The 20,997-nt window shown below is 38.1% G+C and overlaps 3 protein-coding genes across 5 annotated transcripts; 2 read left to right on the top strand and 1 right to left on the bottom strand.

The window, feature by feature from the left end:
- The first annotated feature begins 294 nt into the window (after window positions 1-294).
- LOC9316017 (AP2-like ethylene-responsive transcription factor At2g41710) lies at window positions 295-3,280 on the top strand. Of its 2 annotated transcripts, none has more exons than XM_021028540.1 (9): window positions 295-675; window positions 1,018-1,100; window positions 1,239-1,247; window positions 1,339-1,427; window positions 1,571-1,644; window positions 1,710-1,775; window positions 2,121-2,182; window positions 2,266-2,885; window positions 2,981-3,280. In XM_021028540.1, the coding sequence occupies exons 1-9, from the start codon at window positions 440-442 to the stop codon at window positions 3,035-3,037; spliced, it is 1,296 nt and encodes a 431-aa protein (XP_020884199.1). In that variant the 5' UTR covers window positions 295-439; the 3' UTR covers window positions 3,038-3,280. The 2 variants fall into 2 exon arrangements, with proteins under 2 accessions (XP_020884199.1, XP_020884200.1); XM_021028541.1 differs by having other exon boundaries at window positions 296-675; window positions 1,725-1,775.
- LOC9317858 (fluoride export protein 1) lies at window positions 3,248-6,103 on the bottom strand. Its single transcript, XM_021028539.1, has 7 exons — window positions 5,849-6,103; window positions 4,862-5,301; window positions 4,681-4,764; window positions 4,462-4,560; window positions 4,187-4,379; window positions 3,678-4,090; window positions 3,248-3,593 (listed from the first exon to the last, which is right to left on the bottom strand). The coding sequence occupies exons 2-7, from the start codon at window positions 5,240-5,242 to the stop codon at window positions 3,375-3,377; spliced, it is 1,389 nt and encodes a 462-aa protein (XP_020884198.1). The 5' UTR covers window positions 5,243-5,301; window positions 5,849-6,103; the 3' UTR covers window positions 3,248-3,374.
- Window positions 6,104-7,299: 1,196 nt separating this feature from the next.
- On the top strand, window positions 7,300-20,879 carry LOC9316016 (ABC transporter A family member 1). Of its 2 annotated transcripts, XM_021027402.1 has the most exons (40): window positions 7,300-7,559; window positions 7,779-7,858; window positions 7,957-8,125; window positions 8,292-8,374; window positions 8,731-8,947; window positions 9,269-9,477; window positions 9,571-9,631; window positions 9,747-9,833; window positions 10,039-10,271; window positions 10,406-10,520; window positions 10,604-10,693; window positions 10,896-11,104; window positions 11,193-11,305; window positions 11,794-11,900; window positions 12,091-12,153; window positions 12,702-12,788; window positions 13,087-13,185; window positions 13,262-13,446; window positions 13,901-13,955; window positions 14,041-14,112; window positions 14,401-15,102; window positions 15,500-15,678; window positions 16,149-16,359; window positions 16,656-16,739; window positions 16,844-16,885; window positions 16,993-17,089; window positions 17,190-17,317; window positions 17,438-17,542; window positions 17,623-17,769; window positions 17,994-18,257; window positions 18,334-18,469; window positions 18,603-18,682; window positions 18,768-18,875; window positions 19,136-19,286; window positions 19,425-19,561; window positions 19,650-19,724; window positions 19,813-20,116; window positions 20,210-20,343; window positions 20,428-20,489; window positions 20,587-20,879. In XM_021027402.1, exons 1-40 carry the CDS (start codon window positions 7,473-7,475, stop codon window positions 20,666-20,668), a joined length of 5,649 nt encoding a protein of 1,882 aa, XP_020883061.1. In that variant the 5' UTR covers window positions 7,300-7,472; the 3' UTR covers window positions 20,669-20,879. The 2 variants fall into 2 exon arrangements, with proteins under 2 accessions (XP_020883061.1, XP_020883062.1); XM_021027403.1 differs by lacking the exons at window positions 7,300-7,559; window positions 7,779-7,858; window positions 7,957-8,125; ... (1 more) ...; window positions 8,731-8,947; window positions 9,269-9,477 and having other exon boundaries at window positions 9,577-9,631; window positions 9,740-9,833.
- Window positions 20,880-20,997: the final 118 nt, after the last annotated feature.

The following is a 20,997-nucleotide window of genomic DNA, read 5'->3' as shown; positions in this document are numbered from 1 at the left end:
GTGTACCATAGGAAGAATATTCCTTGGAACGAGGCGAGAGTTGGGAAACACTCCACATTAAAATGTCAGAACCTAGAAACAGATCACGTACACGTGGACATAATTAGTACACGTCAGCATAAAAACCTATTCAGCTAAATGACGAAAACACCCTCGTCTTCGTACATAGCCGTTGCAGTTGTTATCTTTCGCTTCGTTAAAAAGGGTAAACAAAATTGGGACGTAATGGTAAATTTAACTCCGTAATTTTATTTTGCCGTTGTTAAGATTAGAAAAGACTCAAAAATCTCATCATTGTATTCGGTGAAAAAGAAAGAGTCAAAGTTGAATTTTCTCAGCTCTCACTCTCTTTCTCTCTCTCTTTGCCTCTACTGTATCAAGCTCGGTTTTGCTTAGCCATAGTGCGTCTAGGGTTTGGTTGGGGGAGAAGGTTCCGATCATGGCGTCGGTATCGTCGTCGGATCAAGGACCTAAGACAGAAGCAGGATGTAGCGGCGGAGGAGGAGGAGGAGGAGGAGAGAGCTCAGAGACAGTGGCGGCGAGTGATCAGATGTTGTTGTATAGAGGTTTTAAGAAGGCGAAGAAGGAGAGAGGTTGTACAGCTAAAGAGCGTATTAGTAAAATGCCGCCGTGTACTGCTGGGAAAAGGAGTTCCATATACCGCGGAGTCACCAGGTACTGTGACTTTTTAAATCGGGATTGTCGGTTTGTGATGCGGAGGAGATTAGAGTATAGGTTTGATTGTGAATTGGGAGTTGCGGAATCTTGTATCAGAGTATGGAATGTTTAAATAGGTGGATATGCCCTTTGGTTAGAGATCTTCTGTCGAGCTGAGTTATCTGGAATCGGTTAATTGTTCTGAGAAACACTAATTTGATTCACCTAATATCAGATTTTATAGTTGCTAGGCATAGACTAGAGAAATGAGTAGGTTTTTTTAGCATCCGCCTGCAGTTTTGTCCCATAGCAGTTGGAGATGTTGATGCGTTTTGTTTGTTATATTTGTGTTGAGTACAGACATAGATGGACAGGTCGTTATGAAGCTCACCTGTGGGATAAGAGTACCTGGAACCAAAACCAGAACAAGAAGGGAAAACAAGGTTTCTCTTTTTTTCTCTCCGCATCTGATAAAATCACTTTTGTCATTTGCAATGAGTTTTCTCTTGTTTGGAGTATCAAAGCTGATCTTTTCTGTTTTCTTTATATTTTCATGGTTGACGGAAATTTCGCCTCACCAGTTTATCTAGGTAAGCTGAAAGTTTTATATAGTTGTTGATTATGTTTTTGTATATCAAATTGGATCATCTTTGACTGAAGAACCCAACTCTTACTTGATAGGAGCATATGATGATGAAGAGGCTGCTGCTAGAGCTTACGACCTTGCTGCCTTAAAATATTGGGGCCCTGGGACACTTATAAATTTTCCGGTGAGATTGCTACGGTAGTATGCTTTATAAGTTGAGGTTTATACTCTTCAACCATAGGGATTCCTTAATAATAGTACTGATCAATTTATATGCATAAGTGGAAGAAAGATGGCTACATGCATTTACCTATTCCATTCTCGTAGGTGACTGACTATACCAGGGATTTAGAGGAAATGCAAAATCTCTCAAGGGAAGAATACCTTGCGTCTCTACGTAGGTGCGTATGTATTTAAAAGTAACATATTTTTCTCTTAAGAACCATTTATTGCTGATACTCTTTAGATATCCCTTTGGCAGAAAAAGCAGCGGTTTCTCAAGGGGAATAGCAAAATATCGGGGACTTCAAAGGTAAAATTGGACCAACAATTGGCTTATGTTCCCATTTCTCTGTTTTGTTTGAATAACTATGGAATCCAAAGTGATTAATTTTGTGTGAATGCCTATAAGGAAAATTCTTTAGTGACACATCGTGGAACATCACAGTTTAATTAATTGATACATGGTGGACTATCACTAGTTGATTTTATATAAAAAGTCTGTATGCTACTCTTAATTACAGGAATATGATAAAGCTATCTTCACTGTTTTGGCTGTAGCCCTCTTTCGTTTTGTCTTTTTAACTTTCTTTCTCACAATTAACATCCTGATATGCATTTCTGCTGTCTTTCCATCTATTCTGCAATTCCCGACCAGCCGATGGGACGCATCAGCCAGTCGTATGCCTGGACCTGAATACTTCAGTAACATTCATTACGGTGAGTTGCTAACAATATCGACCTAATGGAAAAAAATGTGTGCTTCCATCAGACTATTCAACACTCATTGTCATTATTAACAGGGGCAGGTGATGATCGAGGAACAGAAGGTGACTTTCTAGGTAGCTTTTGTCTGGAAAGAAAGATTGATCTAACAGGATACATAAAGTGGTGGGGAGTCAACAAGACCCGTCAACCAGAATCTTCATCAAAAGCATCAGAGGATGCAAATGTCGAAGATGCTGGTACTGAGCTTAAAACACTGGAACACACATCCCAGGCAACAGAACCATACAAGGCGCCAAACCTTGGCGTCCTTCGTGGAACTCAGAGAAAAGAAAAAGAAATATCATCACCATCAAGCTCTTCTGCTTTAAGCATCTTGTCTCAGTCGCCTGCCTTCAAGAGCCTAGAGGAGAAAGTGCTGAAGATCCAAGAAAGCTGCAATAATGATAACGATGAGAATGCAAATCGTAACATCATCAATATGGAGAAGAATCACGGCAAGGCAATAGAGAAACCAGTTGTGAGTCATGGAGTTGCTTTAGGCGGTGCTGCTGTGTTGTCTCTTCAGAAAAGCATGTACCCGCTCACCTCTCTCTTAACTGCTCCATTGCTCACCAACTTCAATACATTGGATCCTCTTGCAGACCCTATTCTCTGGACACCATTTCTTCCTTCAGGATCCTCTCATACTTCAGAGGTTCGTAGTTATTTATCTATGGAACCACAGACTTCAGAGGTTTACTACAACACATCTTTCTTATGTCATTTTTTTTGTCTCTCTTTCTTCTGCAGGTGACAAAGACAGAGACCAGCTGTTCCACGTACAGCTACATTCCACAAGAGAAATGAGCCGTTCCCTTTAGACTTTATGTATGTCAGATTCTCCTTTGGTGAGATGAATTTGTCGACTTGCCATCTGTTTTTGTCTCTTTATGGAGAGGAAGTTGGGAGAAGTGTGACAATGGTCTGAAGCAGGAATGTACAGGTTTTGTTAGTGGTTGTGTTTTTTTTTTCAGTGTGGAATATAGAATCATCATAATGTGTGTAAAACAGAAAAAGTTATCATTATAGTATAAAAGTTTGCTCTTAATACTTCTGCACAACGTATATTTTGATCATCTTTACCAAATGTTACAAATATGTATCTTTACATCATCTACACAAGACTTATCTAGTTTTGATACAACTAATTGAACCCTACTACCCAGACAGGGACTGAGTATATAACAGTTCCAATCGCAAAAGAAACCGCAATGGTGAAAGATGCATACGCATAGGCTCTCCATGGGTAATCACTTTCTCTCATCGCATTGAACTCAGCCATGAAGGTCGAAACTGTGCTCAGACATCCCAACAGACCAAACTGTATGCTCGAAGCAACCGTGTTACATGTTCTCGTGTTCACCTGTTTCCCAAAATTATACAAAGAATGTTATCTCCTGTGTTCTGTTTGGTAGAGAGAGAGAGAGAGGGAGGGGAGAGTTTATACCGATTTCTTTACAGTGGCCAATGCTGCCATAACGCAAGCTGCAGCTACATTTGCAATGAGGGTGCCAAATGGGACCCACCTCAAGTTTTGTCTATCTTTTCCCAGTCCACGTCCATTGAGTCGGGCTAAGAACCATCTGAGCCAGACACCAGGGGCTGCAACTAAGCAACCTAACCATAGTTGAGCCTCGCTTGTTCCTTTGTCAAACTCTTTCACAAGCAGAATGGAACTCGCAGTGAGTAAAGCCACAAGCAACAGAAGCATCAGGGTCATAGACACAATATGGCTCTGGAAGGTGTTAACCTTAAGACAAGAGTGTTTTTCCTCAGAAGAAGCTCTTCTATGAAGAAGCCATTTAAACCCTTTGGCCGTTTCCACTCCCAGAATTATGGAGTATGACGTGAGAAACAATCCTGTAAAAAGTTGTTTATGCTGTAAGGTAAGCAAGTATGTTTAATCCAATTTAGGATGTGATTGGAGATTCTGGGAAGGAAATTTTTTGTTTTTACCTAAAAGAAAGCCAAGCACGGCATATACCCATTGACCATCAGCACTAAGATCCAGCATTTTCTGGTTCCAACCGCTGAATGTTGTCAGGCTCCCCAAATAACCAGTAGATAATCCTATTGCCACAAATTCAGAAACTCTTGCTATATCTGCTTTGAATACGACACCAAACCAACCCATCAAGAATGATCCTACCTATAAGGAATCATGTGGAGAATTAATATTAAGAAAGATAGGTTTATAATTAAGGTTGAGATGAGTGCATTGCGACTTTTACCATGTTGGAGGGAAGATCAAGGTACAAGATGCTTCCATCACTTGTTACTCGAGCACCAGTTGGTCCAAACAATTTCTGCAGCAAATATCTCGTAATGGCCTGTTTATTTGGAGACAACGAGGGGATTACAATGATTTAAACCAAAACAAAGCACAACAGAGAGCCAGACAGAAACATGGAAAATAAGCACATCCCAAGAGTAGAGCCTCTGGAGTTTACCCCAAAAATCCCAAAAACAGCCAAATGAATTAGGCATGATATGTATTCCAAGGACTTTGGTAACACGCGCTCTTCCTCCTTTTCCTGTGCGAACCACGGGCTATTATAGATCAAAACATTGAACTAGAAACCAGTACTAACAGCTTTAATGTGACTATAAGAAATTAGAGATGGTCTCTACCGGGTTGTTTATCTCAGGTGACAAGAGTGACTTGGTCGGTAAAGGAGATGCTGTTATATCCTCAGGCAAAGGTTTATTTACAGAAGCTGTGTTGAAAGCTCGAAGATCATGTAATACATCTTGTTCTTGACGAGAAGTATCATGAGTCCCTTGTTCCATCAAATCATCGGCAGACAAACGGGTGCTTCGACCAGCACTATGCCTTCTCCGAAGTGAGCGATCCCCAATATCCCCAGCCTCTGAGACACTCTCACTATCGACGTCATTGTCCATAAGGTGAGGCAAACTACGTGATAAGCTTAAAGAAGAGGCTACACTGCTCTCCCGACTAAAAGACTTGGTTAAGTAGGGTTGTTCTACGCGGCTTTGACCGGAATCCATAGGCTTTGTTGCCAAAACACAGTATTTCTTAAAAGATGATGATGAAAGTGATGCTCCACCTGCACATATTTTAAGCCATAGCCACATACATAAGAAAAAAGACATGAAGGAATGTGCAAAAAGAGACAAGAGATAACCGAACAAGATGGCAAGTAAACACTAAATGAAGTTACGAGGAAAACATTCGAGAATTCGTAATGATTATTGAAGATACTGTTTGCAAAGTTTAGCTGTAATCTTCAAAACCATAGCTTTTTTTTATACTAAGACAACAAATTCACAAAAGTTGACATATTCATGATAGATTATGACTTTAATTAATTACTTTCAACAGAAACAGAAAATGAATGTCCTCATGAATCAAGATTTTGTCCTCCACTGTCCCTAAAACAAATGATAATAATTTGCTTTGCCTTTTAGACTAAACAACTTGGAAAAGTGGAAAACGAAAAAAAGAGTAGACTAAAATAATCAATCACTTGTTTACCAATAGAGAAAGCGAAAATCTTAGAAAGTTGTACAGGTGGCAAAGACGAATGAATACTTTTGATAGATTGGGACCTGTTTTGTGCTTGAGTGAGTGCATTTAAAATTCAGGAGCTTTACCTAATGGCGAATTCAGTCTTAATCGTGAAGAATCAAATTTGATCCAAAAGTCACCGGCGGAGAAATCGAGCTAACAACAATCAGATTCTAACGGGAGAAAATCGAAAACCAATTAATTTCTTCTCTGTTTTATTGGAAATTAAGGGAAGTATGTTCGATTGAAGAAGATGGACGGCCAAAGAAGCAGAAGAGACGATTGAAACTTGAAAAGGTTTATCGTTTCCAATTTTTTTATCGGAGGTCTCATCGAAACACACGTTCTGACGTTCAGTTACAGACAGTAGTTGGTTTAGTTGGGAAAACCGCACAAAAAAAATAATTTCTGAATCTGGGCCACAAAGAGCCGGCCCAGTAGCCCCCTTCTCATATCTAACAGATTTTTTTTTTTTTGTTTAAAATCCGGCGGATAACAAATATATCCTTGGAAACGACAGCCCAAAAACCATCTTAACATTTATTTAGATGTTGATCATATATTTTGAAAACATTTGCAAATTAAATAATGATGTTTTGTATTTTTCAATAAAAATTAGTGAAAAATGTTAGAAAACGGCATTTTTGAGAATTGAATATGAAGGTCGATTTTTATTTTTTTAAGTTGTGATAACGTCTACAAAACATTTGTAAAACAAATGAGATGTTGTTGTTTGGTCTTTTCAAACAAACAAAAAAAAATCACCAGACTGAGTCCAAGCACCAATCACCAGACCCCCACAAAAATTTGTTTCGAAATAGATTTTATTTTTATCCCTTATTTTTAGTCTTTACCTATGTTTTAGATTAGTGCTTCATGCATGAAAAAAATATAACGATCAAGTTGAGGACTAGTGGTAATAAAAGGAATATTCTAATGGCGGCTTTCATTGGCAACCTTTGGCACCCAATATCAACATGCCCATCTTTTTCATGTTTACCTAAAAATTATGATATTTTGCCGTCAAACTTAGGAACGTCGTCGTTTTTTCGTACTATAATTGGCGTAGCTGAGTCAACCAAACGCAACTCTAAACGAGTCAGGATGCTCCACGTACGCCAGGCTTTTGATGTGGAGCCCATGAGAACCGCCCCTACTTGGCATTGACGCAAAGGTTTATACTTTATATTTGGGTCAACATCAACACCTGCTTATTATATTTGATTACTACATACTTACTTACTAATAATATTTTTTTTTGACATCTACTTACTAATAAGATTATCTTCTAATAACACGACATTAATCTAATCTCTCCTTATTTTGTTTCGTATAATTATCCAATCTCTTCTTCTTCTTTTTTTTTTTCCGTGAATAAATAAAACAGTTTCGTAATTCTTGTATTTTTGTCGACTACTTGCGTTATCCGCAGCTAGTTGCAAAATTATGTTGTTTAATTGTAGAATAAAATTGATTTAATATAACTAATGGATCAAATAAATTGGAAAAAAAAAAACAAATTGAAAAAGAAGAATGGAAGCACAAATGTCAGTGAGGAGAGCCTAAGTCTTGGCCACCTCTCTTGTTTCTTTCATAGTTTGCTTTGCTTTGCTTTTTCCCCAGAAGGACCATAAAGTATGATTTCTTCTTGAAGCCAATATTAGAATCTCTCAATCTACCGTCTAGGGTTCTTTCTGGGTTCGAACGAAAATGGGTTCATCGATGAGGCAATTGAAGGCCATGCTCCGCAAGAATTGGCTCCTCAAAACTCGTCATCCCTTCGTTACTTCAGCTGAGGTTTTTCTCTCTCTCTCTCTCTCTCTCTCTCTCTCTCTCTCTCTCTCTCTTGCTCTCTTTGATCCTCAAAACTATGTCGTTTTCATGCTTATTCACTGATCGTCTTCTCATGGGTCTTCTTCTCGTTGTTGCTGAATGCAATTGTTGTGTTTTGTTTCTGAGAATTTCGAATTGGTTATTGTTGATCAAATTTTGCTTCTTTCTCTTATTCTGTGGCAGATTTTACTTCCGACTCTTGTAATGTTGCTGTTGATAGCCGTCAGGACTCGGGTTGACACCACAATTCACCCGGCTCGCTCGTAAGATCACATTTTCATACATTGTCACTAGCCTCTCTTTGCAAATTTGTCACTAAAATTGGATTTTGATTTCGTTTTCTTTCTGTTGATTATTGCAGGAACATAGAGAAAGATACGATCGTCGAAGTGGGAAAAGGCAACTCTCCTAGTTTTCCACAAGTTTTGAAGCTTTTGCTTGCTGAGGGGGAATTTTTAGCTTTTGCACCTGACACTGATGAAACAAATAACATGATCGACATTTTGTCTCTTAAGTTTCCGGAACTGCGGGTAATCATCATCACTTCTTCATCTTATGCTTCTTAGAAATCTTCTAGAACGATGTTACTTTTTTTTATAGCATTTATGCCTCTTCTTTCCTCTTAATAACCTTTTGGCTCAGTGTTTACTCTTCATATGTCACACGGTTAATTGACCTTGTGTCTTCTGTTTGCAGCTAGTTACTAAAATTTTTAAAGATGACATAGAGCTGGAAACTTATATAACCTCTGCTCATTATGGTCTCTGCACCGAAGTGAGGTATGTGTTGTTCTTTGTTTGATCTGATAAGAAGGCAATTTCATCCCTGGTTTCTTGTCGCCTTCAAACTTTTTCTCTCCGTTTAATCAGTGAATTGGTTAGCATTTCTTAAATAATGGCAATATCTCCTTGGGTTAGTTGTTACAAATATGCTACAACTTTGATGATAGTAGTACCTGAACAAGACTGGTATCTTTTGTATGTTGGAATATGATAGAAAAAGGGAGATATTTTGGCTTCACATGCCCAGTGTGTCTGCATTTTATCTTCACGAGTAACCAATATAGTCTTATAACTGTGCTGTTTCTTTTTTTTTTTGTATGTTAAACTGATAAAGCCTCATCATGTTTGCTTAGGAATTGTTCGAATCCAAAAATAAAAGGAGCAGTGGTATTCCATGAACAAGGACCTCATTTGTTTGATTATAGCATCCGCTTGAACCACACATGGGCATTCGCAGGATTCCCTAATGTCAAGTCGATCATGGACACAAATGGACCTTATATCAATGATCTGGAAATGGGGATTAATACCATACCAACAATGCAATACAGCTTCAGCGGATTCTTGACTGTATGGCCATTACTTATTTTCATTGAAAGTTTGTCTAATCTGCCCCCATGATTTTTCTATCATCTTCGTAGCTCTCCCCATAAAGCTACTAGGCAGTACAGTAGTCAAATAGTTCTTGCCTGTAGACTATTTATTCTTATGCTATTATAGGGAAATATAGGGTTAGTCAAACAAATTCCAAATCAGGTGTTAGATTATCACACAGTAAACCAGTAGTTACTATTTAGTAAATTAAACAATTCGTCAGATTTGAATTGAAATTCTTGAAATAGGGGGTTTTATCTTGGTTTTCACCCAGTTTGCTCTTATACCCTTTTGCAGCTTCAGCAGGTGGTAGACTCTTTCATTATATTTGCTTCTCAGCAAAATATCGACTTGCCATTATCACATTCAAATCTTGGTTCAGCTCTAAGCTTTGAGCTGCCATGGACTCTGTTTAGCCCCTCAGTGATAAGAATGGTTCCATTTCCAACCCGCGAATACACTGATGATGAGTTTCAATCTATTGTCAAAAGCGTAATGGGATTGTTGTATGTATCACCTGCTCAATGTTTTTTTTCTCCCTACATGTATGTATGGTATTTGAGTCTTATGGTTTGGATGATTATATAATTGTTGAACAGGTACCTTCTGGGATTTCTGTTTCCAATCTCCCGGCTTATCAGCTACTCTGTTTTTGAGAAGGTTGGTTTGGGTTTATGTACTTTGCTTACTTTGGAACACAGCTGATATGTATTTTGCGTTTACCAATAGTTGCTTTTCTATCACTTAGGCTGTTTTTTTTTTTCTGAGCTTGAAGGAACAGAAAATAAGAGAGGGACTTTACATGATGGGCTTGAAGGATGAGATCTTTCATTTGTCGTGGTTTATCACATATGCATTGCAGGCAGGTTTTCTGCTTGAAATTTGACTTGTGAACTTTTGTTTGCCTCTCTTCCCATGGCTATGGTCAAACCACAAGTTGGAGTTGGGTAGCATTTTCTGTTGTCAACAATATTGACTTCAGCTGGAAAAAGCAGACGCTTTACTTCTTTCGATATATTGTAGTTCTTGGTATTCTTTTTCTTTTCTAACTAGACTTTGTTCTGCAGTTTGCATTGTGCTCTGGGATTATTACAGCTTGTACGATGGGAAGTCTCTTTAAGTATAGTGATAAGACATTAGTCTTCACATACTTCTTTTTATTTGGGCTCAGCGCAATCATGCTCTCATTTATGATATCAACATTTTTCACTCGAGCAAAGACAGCTGTGGCAGTTGGGACCCTAACCTTTCTCGGAGCCTTCTTCCCTTACTACACTGTAAACGATGAATCTGTCTCCATGTATGTTTGTGCTTTTCGCTTTTGTTTTTTTTTTCGTGACGGCTGTTTTATGGACTGACAAAAGTTATGCTTATCTTTGCCACAAACATTTGGTTTAGAATACATTAATGTAAAATTAAGTGTCTGACTTGTAGGGTATTGAAGGTAGTTGCTTCTTTGCTTTCGCCTACTGCATTTGCTCTTGGGTCAATCAACTTTGCTGATTATGAGCGTGCACATGTTGGACTTCGTTGGAGCAATATATGGCGGGTATAGTAGTTATGTATGTGGCTACAGGCCAAGGTTGATTCTCATTGTATTCTTAACTTTTGTTCTGGTCAATCTTCATGTAGGCATCTTCTGGAGTAAGCTTTTTTGTCTGCCTCTTAATGATGTTGCTCGACTCTATTCTTTACTGTGCACTTGGACTTTATCTGGACAAGGTACCTCCTTTTGCTACTTGTCTATATTTACTGCCTGTCTTGTAAATGGATGTCTGCTATGTGATGATCAATTTTGTGAGCTGATTCTTATGTTCTTGACATTATTTCTTGTTAAAATATAATTGTAGTTAGGAGGTTTATCTTTTCTTTTCGTCTATTGTATCTGCATCTTTGGGCCTAATCCAAGAGTTCATTTCCTCAGGTCCTCCCCAGAGAAAATGGTGTGCGGTACCCATGGAACTTCATCTTCAGCAAGTGTTTTGGGAGGAAGAAAAAAAACTTCCAAAATCGCATTCCAGGTCTCGAAACTGATATGTTTCCGGAGGATGTAGAGCTTAATCAGGGAGAGCCTTTTGATCCTGTTATTGAATCAATAAGCCTGGAAATGAGGCAACAAGAGCTTGATGGGAGGTACATTCATATCACAACCGAAAACAAAATCCAATTAATTGTTTTTCGTAGCTGGACATTTAATTCACCTTTAATGTTTACCCTGTAGGTGCATACAAGTTAGAAATCTGCATAAGGTCTATGCCTCAAGAAGGGGAAATTGTTGTGCAGTTAATTCATTGCGACTTACATTATACGAGAACCAGATACTTTCACTTCTGGGTATGTCTTTCCTGTTTGTTAAACATTCGCATCTCCTCTAACCTCATTTATATTTGCTTACTAGAGTACCAGGTCCAGATCGTAATGTTTTAGAAATTGTAGATTGAATTTATTGTTTTGGCTTTTTTCTATGTCGTGTGGCTGAGAATTTCCATATAATTCAACATTTTCGCAAACAAAATATCTAGCTTTGTTCGCGAGCTCTTGTGCATGTTCATTGAAGCTAATTTGGTCAGTTTTTATGTATTCATTGTTGGGAAATTCATTTTTAACATATTGAGAAAGCTTTCTTATAACACATTTATCTACATATTTTGATATTTTCTGTTCTCTGGCTTTATCATCTAAATGGTGTCTCTGATGAATTTTGGTCTCTGCAATAACTTCATGAACACCATGCATGCAATCTCAATAGTCAGAAACAATGAAAATCACGTTGAAAAAAACATATTGCTTATCTGTTTAAATCTCGCTTCCTTTGCCTGAAGGACATAATGGAGCTGGTAAAAGCACAACAATATCAATGCTTGTTGGCCTTCTTCCCCCAACGTCTGGAGATGCCCTGATACTTGGAAACAGTATTATAACAAACATGGTAATTTTTTTCTATTGTTATTACTTGAATCTCTAATTTTCTTGCATAACCAAAATGCTCTGACCTATAAGCTAGTGAGATAGGCATTCTTATTTCTAGCATCACTTGAATACCATTATATGTTTTGTATGCTGTTAATCCCCCCGATTCTTGCATTTTTGTTTCTGACTATATGAATCTCTCTCGGTAGGATGAGATACGGAAAGAACTAGGTGTTTGCCCTCAGCATGACATCCTCTTTCCAGAACTGACAGTAAGTGAAAAAATCGCTCCTTTTGCTTCTGGTTTTATTCTAAGTGACGGATGTGATGCTTGCAATTCGAATCCAATACATGGTAACATCATCTCTAGTTTATAAAATGATCAAAGAAAACACGACATTCTTTTTGCATTTAGGCAAATTCGGATGGTTTTTTTTTATTTTCCTTAAATTTACAGAGCTCATCCTGCAGATGTTTTTTTTAACATCTTCTATAGTCAATGGTCAATTTATGCTTTATAGTTCTTACCTTTTCTGTGTACTACTGATACTAGAAGTAAAATCACTGCTAGGCTCATGCTTGTTTTAATGATTCTTCTCTCGTGTGCTTTTTTGTATCTTCTTTAATCGAGAGTACTTGCTAAATATCATGTAAGCGTAGGAACATGTGTCATATATGTATTGTACGATGAAACATTTATCTGCTTCTTTTGTTTGTTATATCGTTTCTTTCTATGCAAAAGTTTCAGTCTTAAGACAGATGTTTTTCAATTCGAATATGATATATAATATGATGTCTGAATGATTTATATCTACTGTAGGTTAGAGAACACTTGGAGATGTTTGCGGTTCTTAAAGGTGTTGAAGAAGATTCCTTGAAGAGCACAGTTGTTGATATGGCGGAGGAAGTAAGTATGTAGTGAAATACAAGCTTTGTGGATTTCCCCTCTCCAACTAACCATATTCACACACTTGGATTTCTGAATTTCGATTTCATAACATCTGGTTGCTAATGCTATTATGGCCTACAAACATCAAAACTTCAGACTGCATAAGTTTGAGTCTGTAACATTGCTTTGGAGAACAGCAGATGAATTCATTTTGTTGTTTGATGCTGCCGTTTGGAGTGGAAAGCTGTAGTTGTCTTCCCTGCCAATTTTGGGTATAGGTCACAGCTATCTGATCTTGGGTATTGATTTTTTCCAGGTGGGATTGTCCGATAAAATTAGTACACTTGTGCGGGCACTTTCCGGAGGCATGAAGAGGAAATTGTCACTTGGAATCGCATTGATAGGTAACAGTAAGGTGAGAAAGAAACACAAAGACATCTTATTTTGTATTTCTCTTAATTGGTTGTCGTTGAATATGCTTTATCTTTCAGATCATCATTCTCGATGAACCAACCAGTGGAATGGATCCGTACTCAATGCGTCTAACATGGCAGTTAATTAAGAAAATTAAAAAGGGTAGAATAATATTGTTGACAACACATTCCATGGATGAAGCTGAAGAACTTGGAGATCGGATAGGAATCATGGCGAACGGGTCTCTTAAGTGTTGTGGCAGGTTAAGTGTTTTTAAACTACTCTGGCTTTTTCTGTTGCTTCTCCTTTCTGGTTTAAAAAAAAAAACTCATTTCATTCAAAGTTAGGAAGAAAAACGATGCATATGTTGAAGGCATGCTAATAACACATATTATACCAAGCATTCACACCATGGGATTGCTTAATTTGAGTTGGTTACTATGAAGTGATATGATTGATTTGAATTTTTCAAATGGTTGCTCATGACTCGAAGAAGGTGTTTTGATTTGGTGTCGGTGCTGAGATAATTTCAAAAAAAAGAAACAAAAGATTCCCCAAGCTTACGCTATCTGACTAGACATGTTAAAGCGCTTCTCAAATTAAAAAAAATCTTTCTTTTTCTGACCCATACGAATTATTCATGTATAGTTTTCTGAATTTCCAGTTAAATTATTTAACAATTTACCAATTATTTTGGGGTCTTTATGGCTAAGCAGTTCGATTTTCCTGAAGCATCACTATGGGGTTGGTTACACTCTTACGCTAGTAAAGGTTTGTTTGCATTCTTTTCATTTTCTTCAATGTTGTTGATGTTTCTATTTAGGACATCAATAACTGTTGGTCCTTTATGTTTTAGACTTCTCCAGCTGTCTCTGTTGCCGCACGTATAGTTCATCGTCATATTCCTTCAGCAACCTGTGTGAGTGAGGTATATTACTTACATTCTCTAAAGAGATTGAGTGCATCTGAGCAACTAAAACATTTCATGAAAGAAATATTCTGCCTTGCTGCATGCTTGATACTTTGCAGAGGTCCAAGCTTCTAGAGTATAGGATTTTTTGGTTGATAATCTTCGAATTGTGACCTAAATTTCTAAATAATGGATATCATATCATAATTATGGTTGCAGATATTTCCCCTAGAGTAATTTTTTACTGCTTTTAGATAAGTTTAATGCCCATCTCTTGCCTAATCTTTATAAGTTATGATTGTATAGGTGGGAAACGAAATTTCTTTCAAGCTGCCTTTGGCTTCCTTGCCTTGTTTCGAAAACATGTTCAGAGAAATCGAAAGTTACATGAAGAATTCTGTTGACAGATCTAAGATTAGTGAGATTGAGGACTCAGATTATCCTGGTATTCAGAGTTATGGTATATCTGTCACGACACTTGAAGAGGTGTTTCTGAGAGTTGCTGGCTGTAACTTAGATATCGAAGATAAGCAGGAAGAAATATTTGTTTCTCCTGATACCAAGGCTTCTCTGGTATGCATTGGATCTAATCAGAAAAGTATTATGCAACCCAAGTTGCTAGAAAGTTGTAATGAGGGGGCTAGAGTTATAATTACCTCAGTTGCAAAAGCTTGCAGATTAATTGTTGTTGCAGTTTGGACTCTCATTGGATTCATTAGCATGCAATGTTGTGGTTGTTCCATTATCTCGAGGACAATGTTTTGGCGGCATTGCAAAGCATTGTTCATAAAAAGAGCCAGATCTGCTTCCAGAGACCGCAAAACAGTGGCATTCCAATTCATCATTCCTGCAGTTTTCTTGCTTTTTGGCCTTCTTTTTCTTCAGCTCAAGCCACATCCTGATCAGAAATCCATAACTTTGACAACTGCATATTTTAATCCTCTCCTGAGCGGCAACGGTGGTGGTGGTCCGGTTCCTTTTGATCTGTCTGAGCCAATTGCCAAAGAGGTCTGTTGAGTATCATTTATATTCTGTGATATCTCTGAATGCATGTTCTCGCAGTTTAAATATTAGGTGGCATCTTATGTTACTCGCTCTAGTAACTATCAGTCTATCACATTAATCTTGGTAAATCAAAATTCATTTCACTCTCTTAACTTCTACACAGGCATAAAAAAACTAGTTTCTTGGTGACATATTCGTTTCACTATTTGAGTTACTGGATGCAGAGGGTTTACTCTTATGCAGCTGTCAATAGTTGACCCAAGGTTTTGTTACAAGTAGTAGAGCGAGCAGTAGTTCTGTTAGATTTTATGTTTGCATGATTTTGAAGACAGTGCTCTATGGTTGAATTCATCTTACCAAACATTGTTTGTGTTCAATTTTGTTGGTTGCACGCATTCAGGTTTCTCAATATATCGAAGGAGGCTGGATTCAGCACTTGAGGAATACTTCATATAAATTTCCTAATCCAAAGGAGGCACTGGCTGATGCAATTGATGCAGCAGGTCCCACGTTGGGCCCCACTCTACTTTCAATGAGCGAATTTCTGATGTCTAGTTTTGATCAGTCCTACCAGTCAAGGTATGTATAGGTCACCAACAGATTCATTCTTTGTTATCTTTTGTGAAAGTTAAGCTAAATAATCCATGTGCTCCAGATATTGCTGCCTTCACAAGTATTCTGTTCCCCTATTTTCTTATAGCAGTGAGGGCTCAAGTGCTCATGATTCATGTAACGTATGCATTTAATTAGCTGCTCCCAGAACTATGTCAGTTTTAAGTTTGGAGGGCCCTAGGGTCGAAGAAATTTCCGATTTCAAAATTATTTATGATTTTCTTGTTTCGTAATATCTAAATGAACATTTTGTTTTATTCTGCGGGACATGCCTTACACTGTTATTAATCAAAGAGTTCATTGTTTTAGACAAAACATTTACTTAGGTGATATTTTCTTTGCATTTAACTTTCCTACGTTGGTGACCTCTTTGAGAATGTTACATTGTACTATTTTATGTACTGACTTTGCTAAATGCTACCCGTGAGTGTCTTTAGGTATGGGGCAATTTTAATGGATGGCCAGCATCCAGATGGGAGTTTAGGATACACCGTATTACACAACGGTACTTGTCAGCATGCTGGTCCAATCTACATCAATGTTATGCATGCTGCGATTCTCCGACTTGCTACGGGTAACAAGAATATGACAATTCAAACCCGAAACCATCCTTTGCCCCCTACAAAAACTCAGCGCCTACAGCGTCATGTATGTCTTTCTTTTTGGAGTAGTTCCCTTTCTGTGGTATCAATAGTGTTATTTTATTGAAATTATGTTCAGTTTGAGCGATAAGTGATTTGATGGGATCCCTCAAACTGATTGTCAGTAAATGGGAACCAATGTAAAAGTCTGTAGCAAAAATTGACAGGTGTCTACCTTATTTTTCGTCGGACACATCGGATCAGATTCTACTGTCCCTGTCTCCTCCTCTCAAAATTGTTTTATTCGTAACAACAAAATGTGACGATATTAGTAGTTTTGATCTTATTTTCTTTTCAATGCAGGATTTGGATGCCTTTTCCGCCGCAATTATCGTTAATATTGCGTTCTCGTTCATCCCGGCCTCCTTTGCTGTTCCCATTGTTAAGGTACGTATGTAAGGTCAAACCTCAAGTACTTTTGGCATAATGTTTTTGTTCCACCTTTTCCAGTATTTTGTTCTGAATATCTATAAGGATTTTATTTTATTCAGGAGCGGGAGGTGAAAGCAAAGCATCAACAGCTTATCAGTGGGGTAAATTTTCTAAAACTTCTGGAGTACCAAAAACAAGCATAGCATCAGTTCCAGGTTCTTACTTTTAATCCTGTAAGATTGGGCTCATGATCTCTTATGGCTTGCAGGTTTCTGTTCTTTCATACTGGTTATCAACGTACGTATGGGATTTCATCAGTTTCTTATTTCCGTCAACATTTGCAATAATCCTCTTCTACGCTTTTGGTAAGTTAGTTTTTTTTTATAATTATTCCATTTGCATTGGGACTTATAATTCACTGTACTTTGCTATAAACTTACTGAAATGATTAATTTCTTCCCTTAGGTCTGGAACAGTTTATCGGAATAGGACGGTTTCTTCCGACTGTTCTTATGCTCCTGGAGTATGGCTTGGCAATTGCATCATCAACGTACTGTCTTACATTTTTCTTCACCGAGCATAGCATGGCTCAGGCAACTTCTAGCTACTCTGTGCTTTTACCCATATCGTTATTTGGTTTTTCTTTTTCCTCAGTTACTTCATACTGTTAGAAGATTTTGACTGATGGATAGATGTCTTTGTTGTAATCGCAGAATGTTATTCTTATGGTGCACTTCTTCTCTGGTCTTATCCTTATGGTTATCTCATTTGTTATGGGCCTTATTCCAGCGACTGCTAGTGCAAATTCATATCTAAAGGTATGGAATCTTCTGATTTCCTGACCTCGGTGATCCTTGAAAAGACTAGGAACTGATTCTTTTTCGTTATGCTTCTACAGAACTTCTTCAGATTATCACCAGGATTTTGCTTCTCTGATGGATTGGCTTCATTAGCGCTTCTAAGGCAGGGGATGAAAGACAAATCTAGTCATGGGGTGTTTGAATGGAACGTCACTGGAGCGTCCATCTGTTACCTGGGTTTGGAGGTTAGAGTCTTCCTTGTTCTTCAACTTTTTTGTTCCTACTCCTTTGAAAACCTGAGAAATGGATCCATCATCAAGTGTCAATGATTTCGTATTTGTGAATTTAAAAGGTGGAATATCGTCGTTACTCTTATGGTACTTTTGTCATTTTTTCATGGGATAGTCGCAAATTTATAGTTAATTTATATTATAGCGGCATCTCGTCTGACTGAACTCATATATGACAGAGTATATTCTACTTCCTTGTGACGCTTGGGCTTGAGCTCATGCCTTTCCAAAAGGTGATGTCGTTCTCAATTGGGGAGTGGTGGCAGAATTTCAAAGCTTTCAAACAAGGTGCTGGTTCTAGTTCTACAGAGCCACTTCTCAAGGATTCGCCTGGAGCCATTTCCGCTGATATGGAGGATGACATAGACGTGCAAGAGGAAAGAGACAGGGTGATTTCGGGGTTGACAGACAACACCATGTTCTACTTACAGAACCTGAGGAAGGTATTGAAGCCTGCTCTTTTTACCTAAGCGTCGACAGAGGTTCTCCTCTCTTTTTTCCTAAAGTACAACTGTGCAGGTCTATCCTGGTGACAAACATCACGGCCCAAAAGTAGCTGTACAGTCTTTGACTTTCTCGGTCCAAGCAGGAGAATGTTTTGGCTTTTTAGGGACGAATGGAGCTGGGAAGACTACTACCTTGTCTATGTTATCTGGTATGTTGTGCGTATTTGGTATTTGGAAACTATTCGCGGAGCTGTTATCTTAAATACTTTGTTACCGCTAAATAAACAACTGCAACTTCTGAAGCAATAGCGTTGACTATTCTCACTTCTTTGGGTACAATAGGAGAAGAAACTCCAACTAGTGGAACTGCCTTCATCTTTGGGAAAGACATTGTAGCGAGTCCCAAAGCTATTCGTCAGCATGTATGTCAATTCATTGACTTTACCAATCTCACTGAGTCTGTAGAATGAACGTTGAATGTTAAAAAGTCTTGTCTCTCCTACACAGATTGGCTACTGCCCCCAGTTTGACGCTTTATTCGAGTACTTGACTGTGAAGGAGCACCTTGAACTTTATGCAAGGATCAAAGGAGTAGTTGATTATAGAATTGATAATGTAAGTGGTATATATTCAAGTACTTGACTATGACGTTTAATGTTTGCTTACACGCCTTGATGAGTTCTGTGATTCCCCAATAGTAGTATAGGTTTTTGGCGAAGTTATATACCTACACAACATTTGAACAAAATCATCTTTCTTTACCGTCTAGGATAAATTTTTAAAATGTATTCAAAATCACAACCATAATATTAGGTATATCTAACTAGTGGAAGTTCCTAATTGGATATTGGCTGATATGTGTTATCTAATAACAGGTGGTTACGGAAAAGTTAGTCGAGTTTGACTTGTTGAAACATTCTCACAAGCCATCGTTCACTCTTAGCGGCGGAAACAAGCGCAAACTATCTGTTGCTATTGCAATGATTGGAGATCCTCCTATTGTCATCCTCGATGAACCATCTACAGGTATAACCCAATCAAAATTTTGGCTGACTTGTCGGACCAGTTTGACTTTAAAATCACTAACGAGGACTTCATCTCTGTTCTACACTAGTTTTTAGCTACTCTGTAAAGTTGTTAGTGTTTTCTTTTTAAATGCTTCAGGTATGGATCCTGTTGCCAAAAGATTCATGTGGGATGTGATATCCCGCTTGTCGACAAGGAGTGGAAAGACAGCAGTCATTCTGACTACTCATAGCATGAATGAAGCTCAAGCACTTTGCACTAGGATCGGGATCATGGTATTTTTTTTTAACTCATTTTGAACTTCCTAGGGCGTTAGTTCCTTAAATCTTTCCACCTCACAGCACCATACTCCTCAAATTACAGGTAGGAGGCCGCCTAAGATGCATAGGTAGTCCACAACACTTAAAGACACGCTACGGAAACCACCTTGAGTTAGAGGTACTTTTTTACAATGGTGTTTTGTTTCAATGGTAGGAAGGATCATTTTTCAAAGCTTGTGCATAATGTTGTCTGTCTTACAAATTAGGTCAAACCCAATGAAGTCAGCAGTGAGGAATTGGAGAACTTTTGCCAAATAATTCAGCAGTGGCTGTTTAACGTTCCTACGCAGCCTAGAAGTTTGCTGGGTGATCTCGAAGTTTGTATAGGTGTCTCTGACTCGATTACTCCTGATACAGCTTCAGCATCAGAAATCAGTTTGTCACCAGAAATGGTACAAAGTATTGCCAAGTTTCTTGGTAATGAGCAGAGAGTGAGTACTCTAGTACCTCCAGTGCCTGAGGAAGATGTGCGATTCGAGGACCAGTTATCAGAGCAGCTGTTTCGAGATGGTAAGAGCACACATGTCATATATATTTTTAGATTTTGCCTTGTTTCACGACTTGTATCATAAATATATGATTTGTCCGTTTGATGCTGGACAGGTGGTATTCCACTTCCAATATTTGCCGAGTGGTGGCTGACCAAAGAAAAGTTTTCAGCATTGGAGTCTTTCATACAATCTTCGTTTCCCGGTGCAACATTCAAAAGCTGCAATGGACTGAGTATCAAGTACCAGGTAACTATTAAACACAAAATCCATTGGCTCTCTAAGATGACTCTTAGACTTGTGCTCAATGTTTGTCTATGGGTTGTGTTGCAGTTGCCGTTTGGAGAAGGAGGATTGTCACTTGCGGATGCCTTTGGACACCTTGAAAGAAACCGGTAAGACATTCTTATTTTATCTGTTTCTTTTCCATGATTCCACACAAAATCAGTCTTTGTAAGTCTGAGAAAAGAAATTTGCTTCTTGCTATGGCAGGAATCGGCTGGGAATAGCTGAATACAGCATAAGTCAATCCACACTTGAGACCATATTCAATCATTTTGCAGCTAACTCGTAGCCAGTGTATCGCTGCTTGTATAACAAAAACCCTTTGTGACCATAGCCCAAAGAGAGATCTGATCACTCATAATCTCATTTATCCAACATAGTTGTAAATATGACATATATATGAGAAAGCTGTGCTCTTAATCTCTATATATACACGATGCTTCATATTTCGAACACGAGGCTTTTATCAACACTACACATAATCCAAGATTTCTGGGACATATGTTTTGAACTTACATGTCTTAAAAGACAGACTGAGAATAATTGATTCAGATTCTTACTAAAGGGAATAAGTGGTAGGAAGATCTCAAACCAATTTGATGAATAGAAACGTATAAG

Source organism: Arabidopsis lyrata (assembly GCF_000004255.2).
Source record: "Arabidopsis lyrata subsp. lyrata unplaced genomic scaffold ARALYscaffold_4, whole genome shotgun sequence".
Lineage (NCBI taxonomy): Eukaryota > Viridiplantae > Streptophyta > Magnoliopsida > Brassicales > Brassicaceae > Arabidopsis > Arabidopsis lyrata.
This window is presented reverse-complemented; position numbering and strand designations above follow the sequence as displayed.

Coding starts and splice junctions, on each gene's coding strand:
- LOC9316017 (XM_021028540.1), top strand. CDS start 440: ATGGCGTCGGTATCGTCGTCGGATCAAGGACCTAAGACAGAAGCAGGA. Junction 676..1,017: donor ATATACCGCGGAGTCACCAG/GTACTGTGACTT, acceptor TGTTGAGTACAG/ACATAGATGGACAGGTCGTT. Junction 2,183..2,265: donor CTTCAGTAACATTCATTACG/GTGAGTTGCTAA, acceptor CATTATTAACAG/GGGCAGGTGATGATCGAGGA.
- LOC9317858 (XM_021028539.1), bottom strand. CDS start 5,242: ATGGATTCCGGTCAAAGCCGCGTAGAACAACCCTACTTAACCAAGTCT. Junction 4,765..4,861: donor CACCTGAGATAAACAACCCG/GTAGAGACCATC, acceptor TGGTTCGCACAG/GAAAAGGAGGAAGAGCGCGT. Junction 4,091..4,186: donor CGTGCTTGGCTTTCTTTTAG/GTAAAAACAAAA, acceptor AACTTTTTACAG/GATTGTTTCTCACGTCATAC.
- LOC9316016 (XM_021027402.1), top strand. CDS start 7,473: ATGGGTTCATCGATGAGGCAATTGAAGGCCATGCTCCGCAAGAATTGG. Junction 10,521..10,603: donor GTTGGAGCAATATATGGCGG/GTATAGTAGTTA, acceptor ATCTTCATGTAG/GCATCTTCTGGAGTAAGCTT. Junction 13,186..13,261: donor CATTGATAGGTAACAGTAAG/GTGAGAAAGAAA, acceptor TTTATCTTTCAG/ATCATCATTCTCGATGAACC.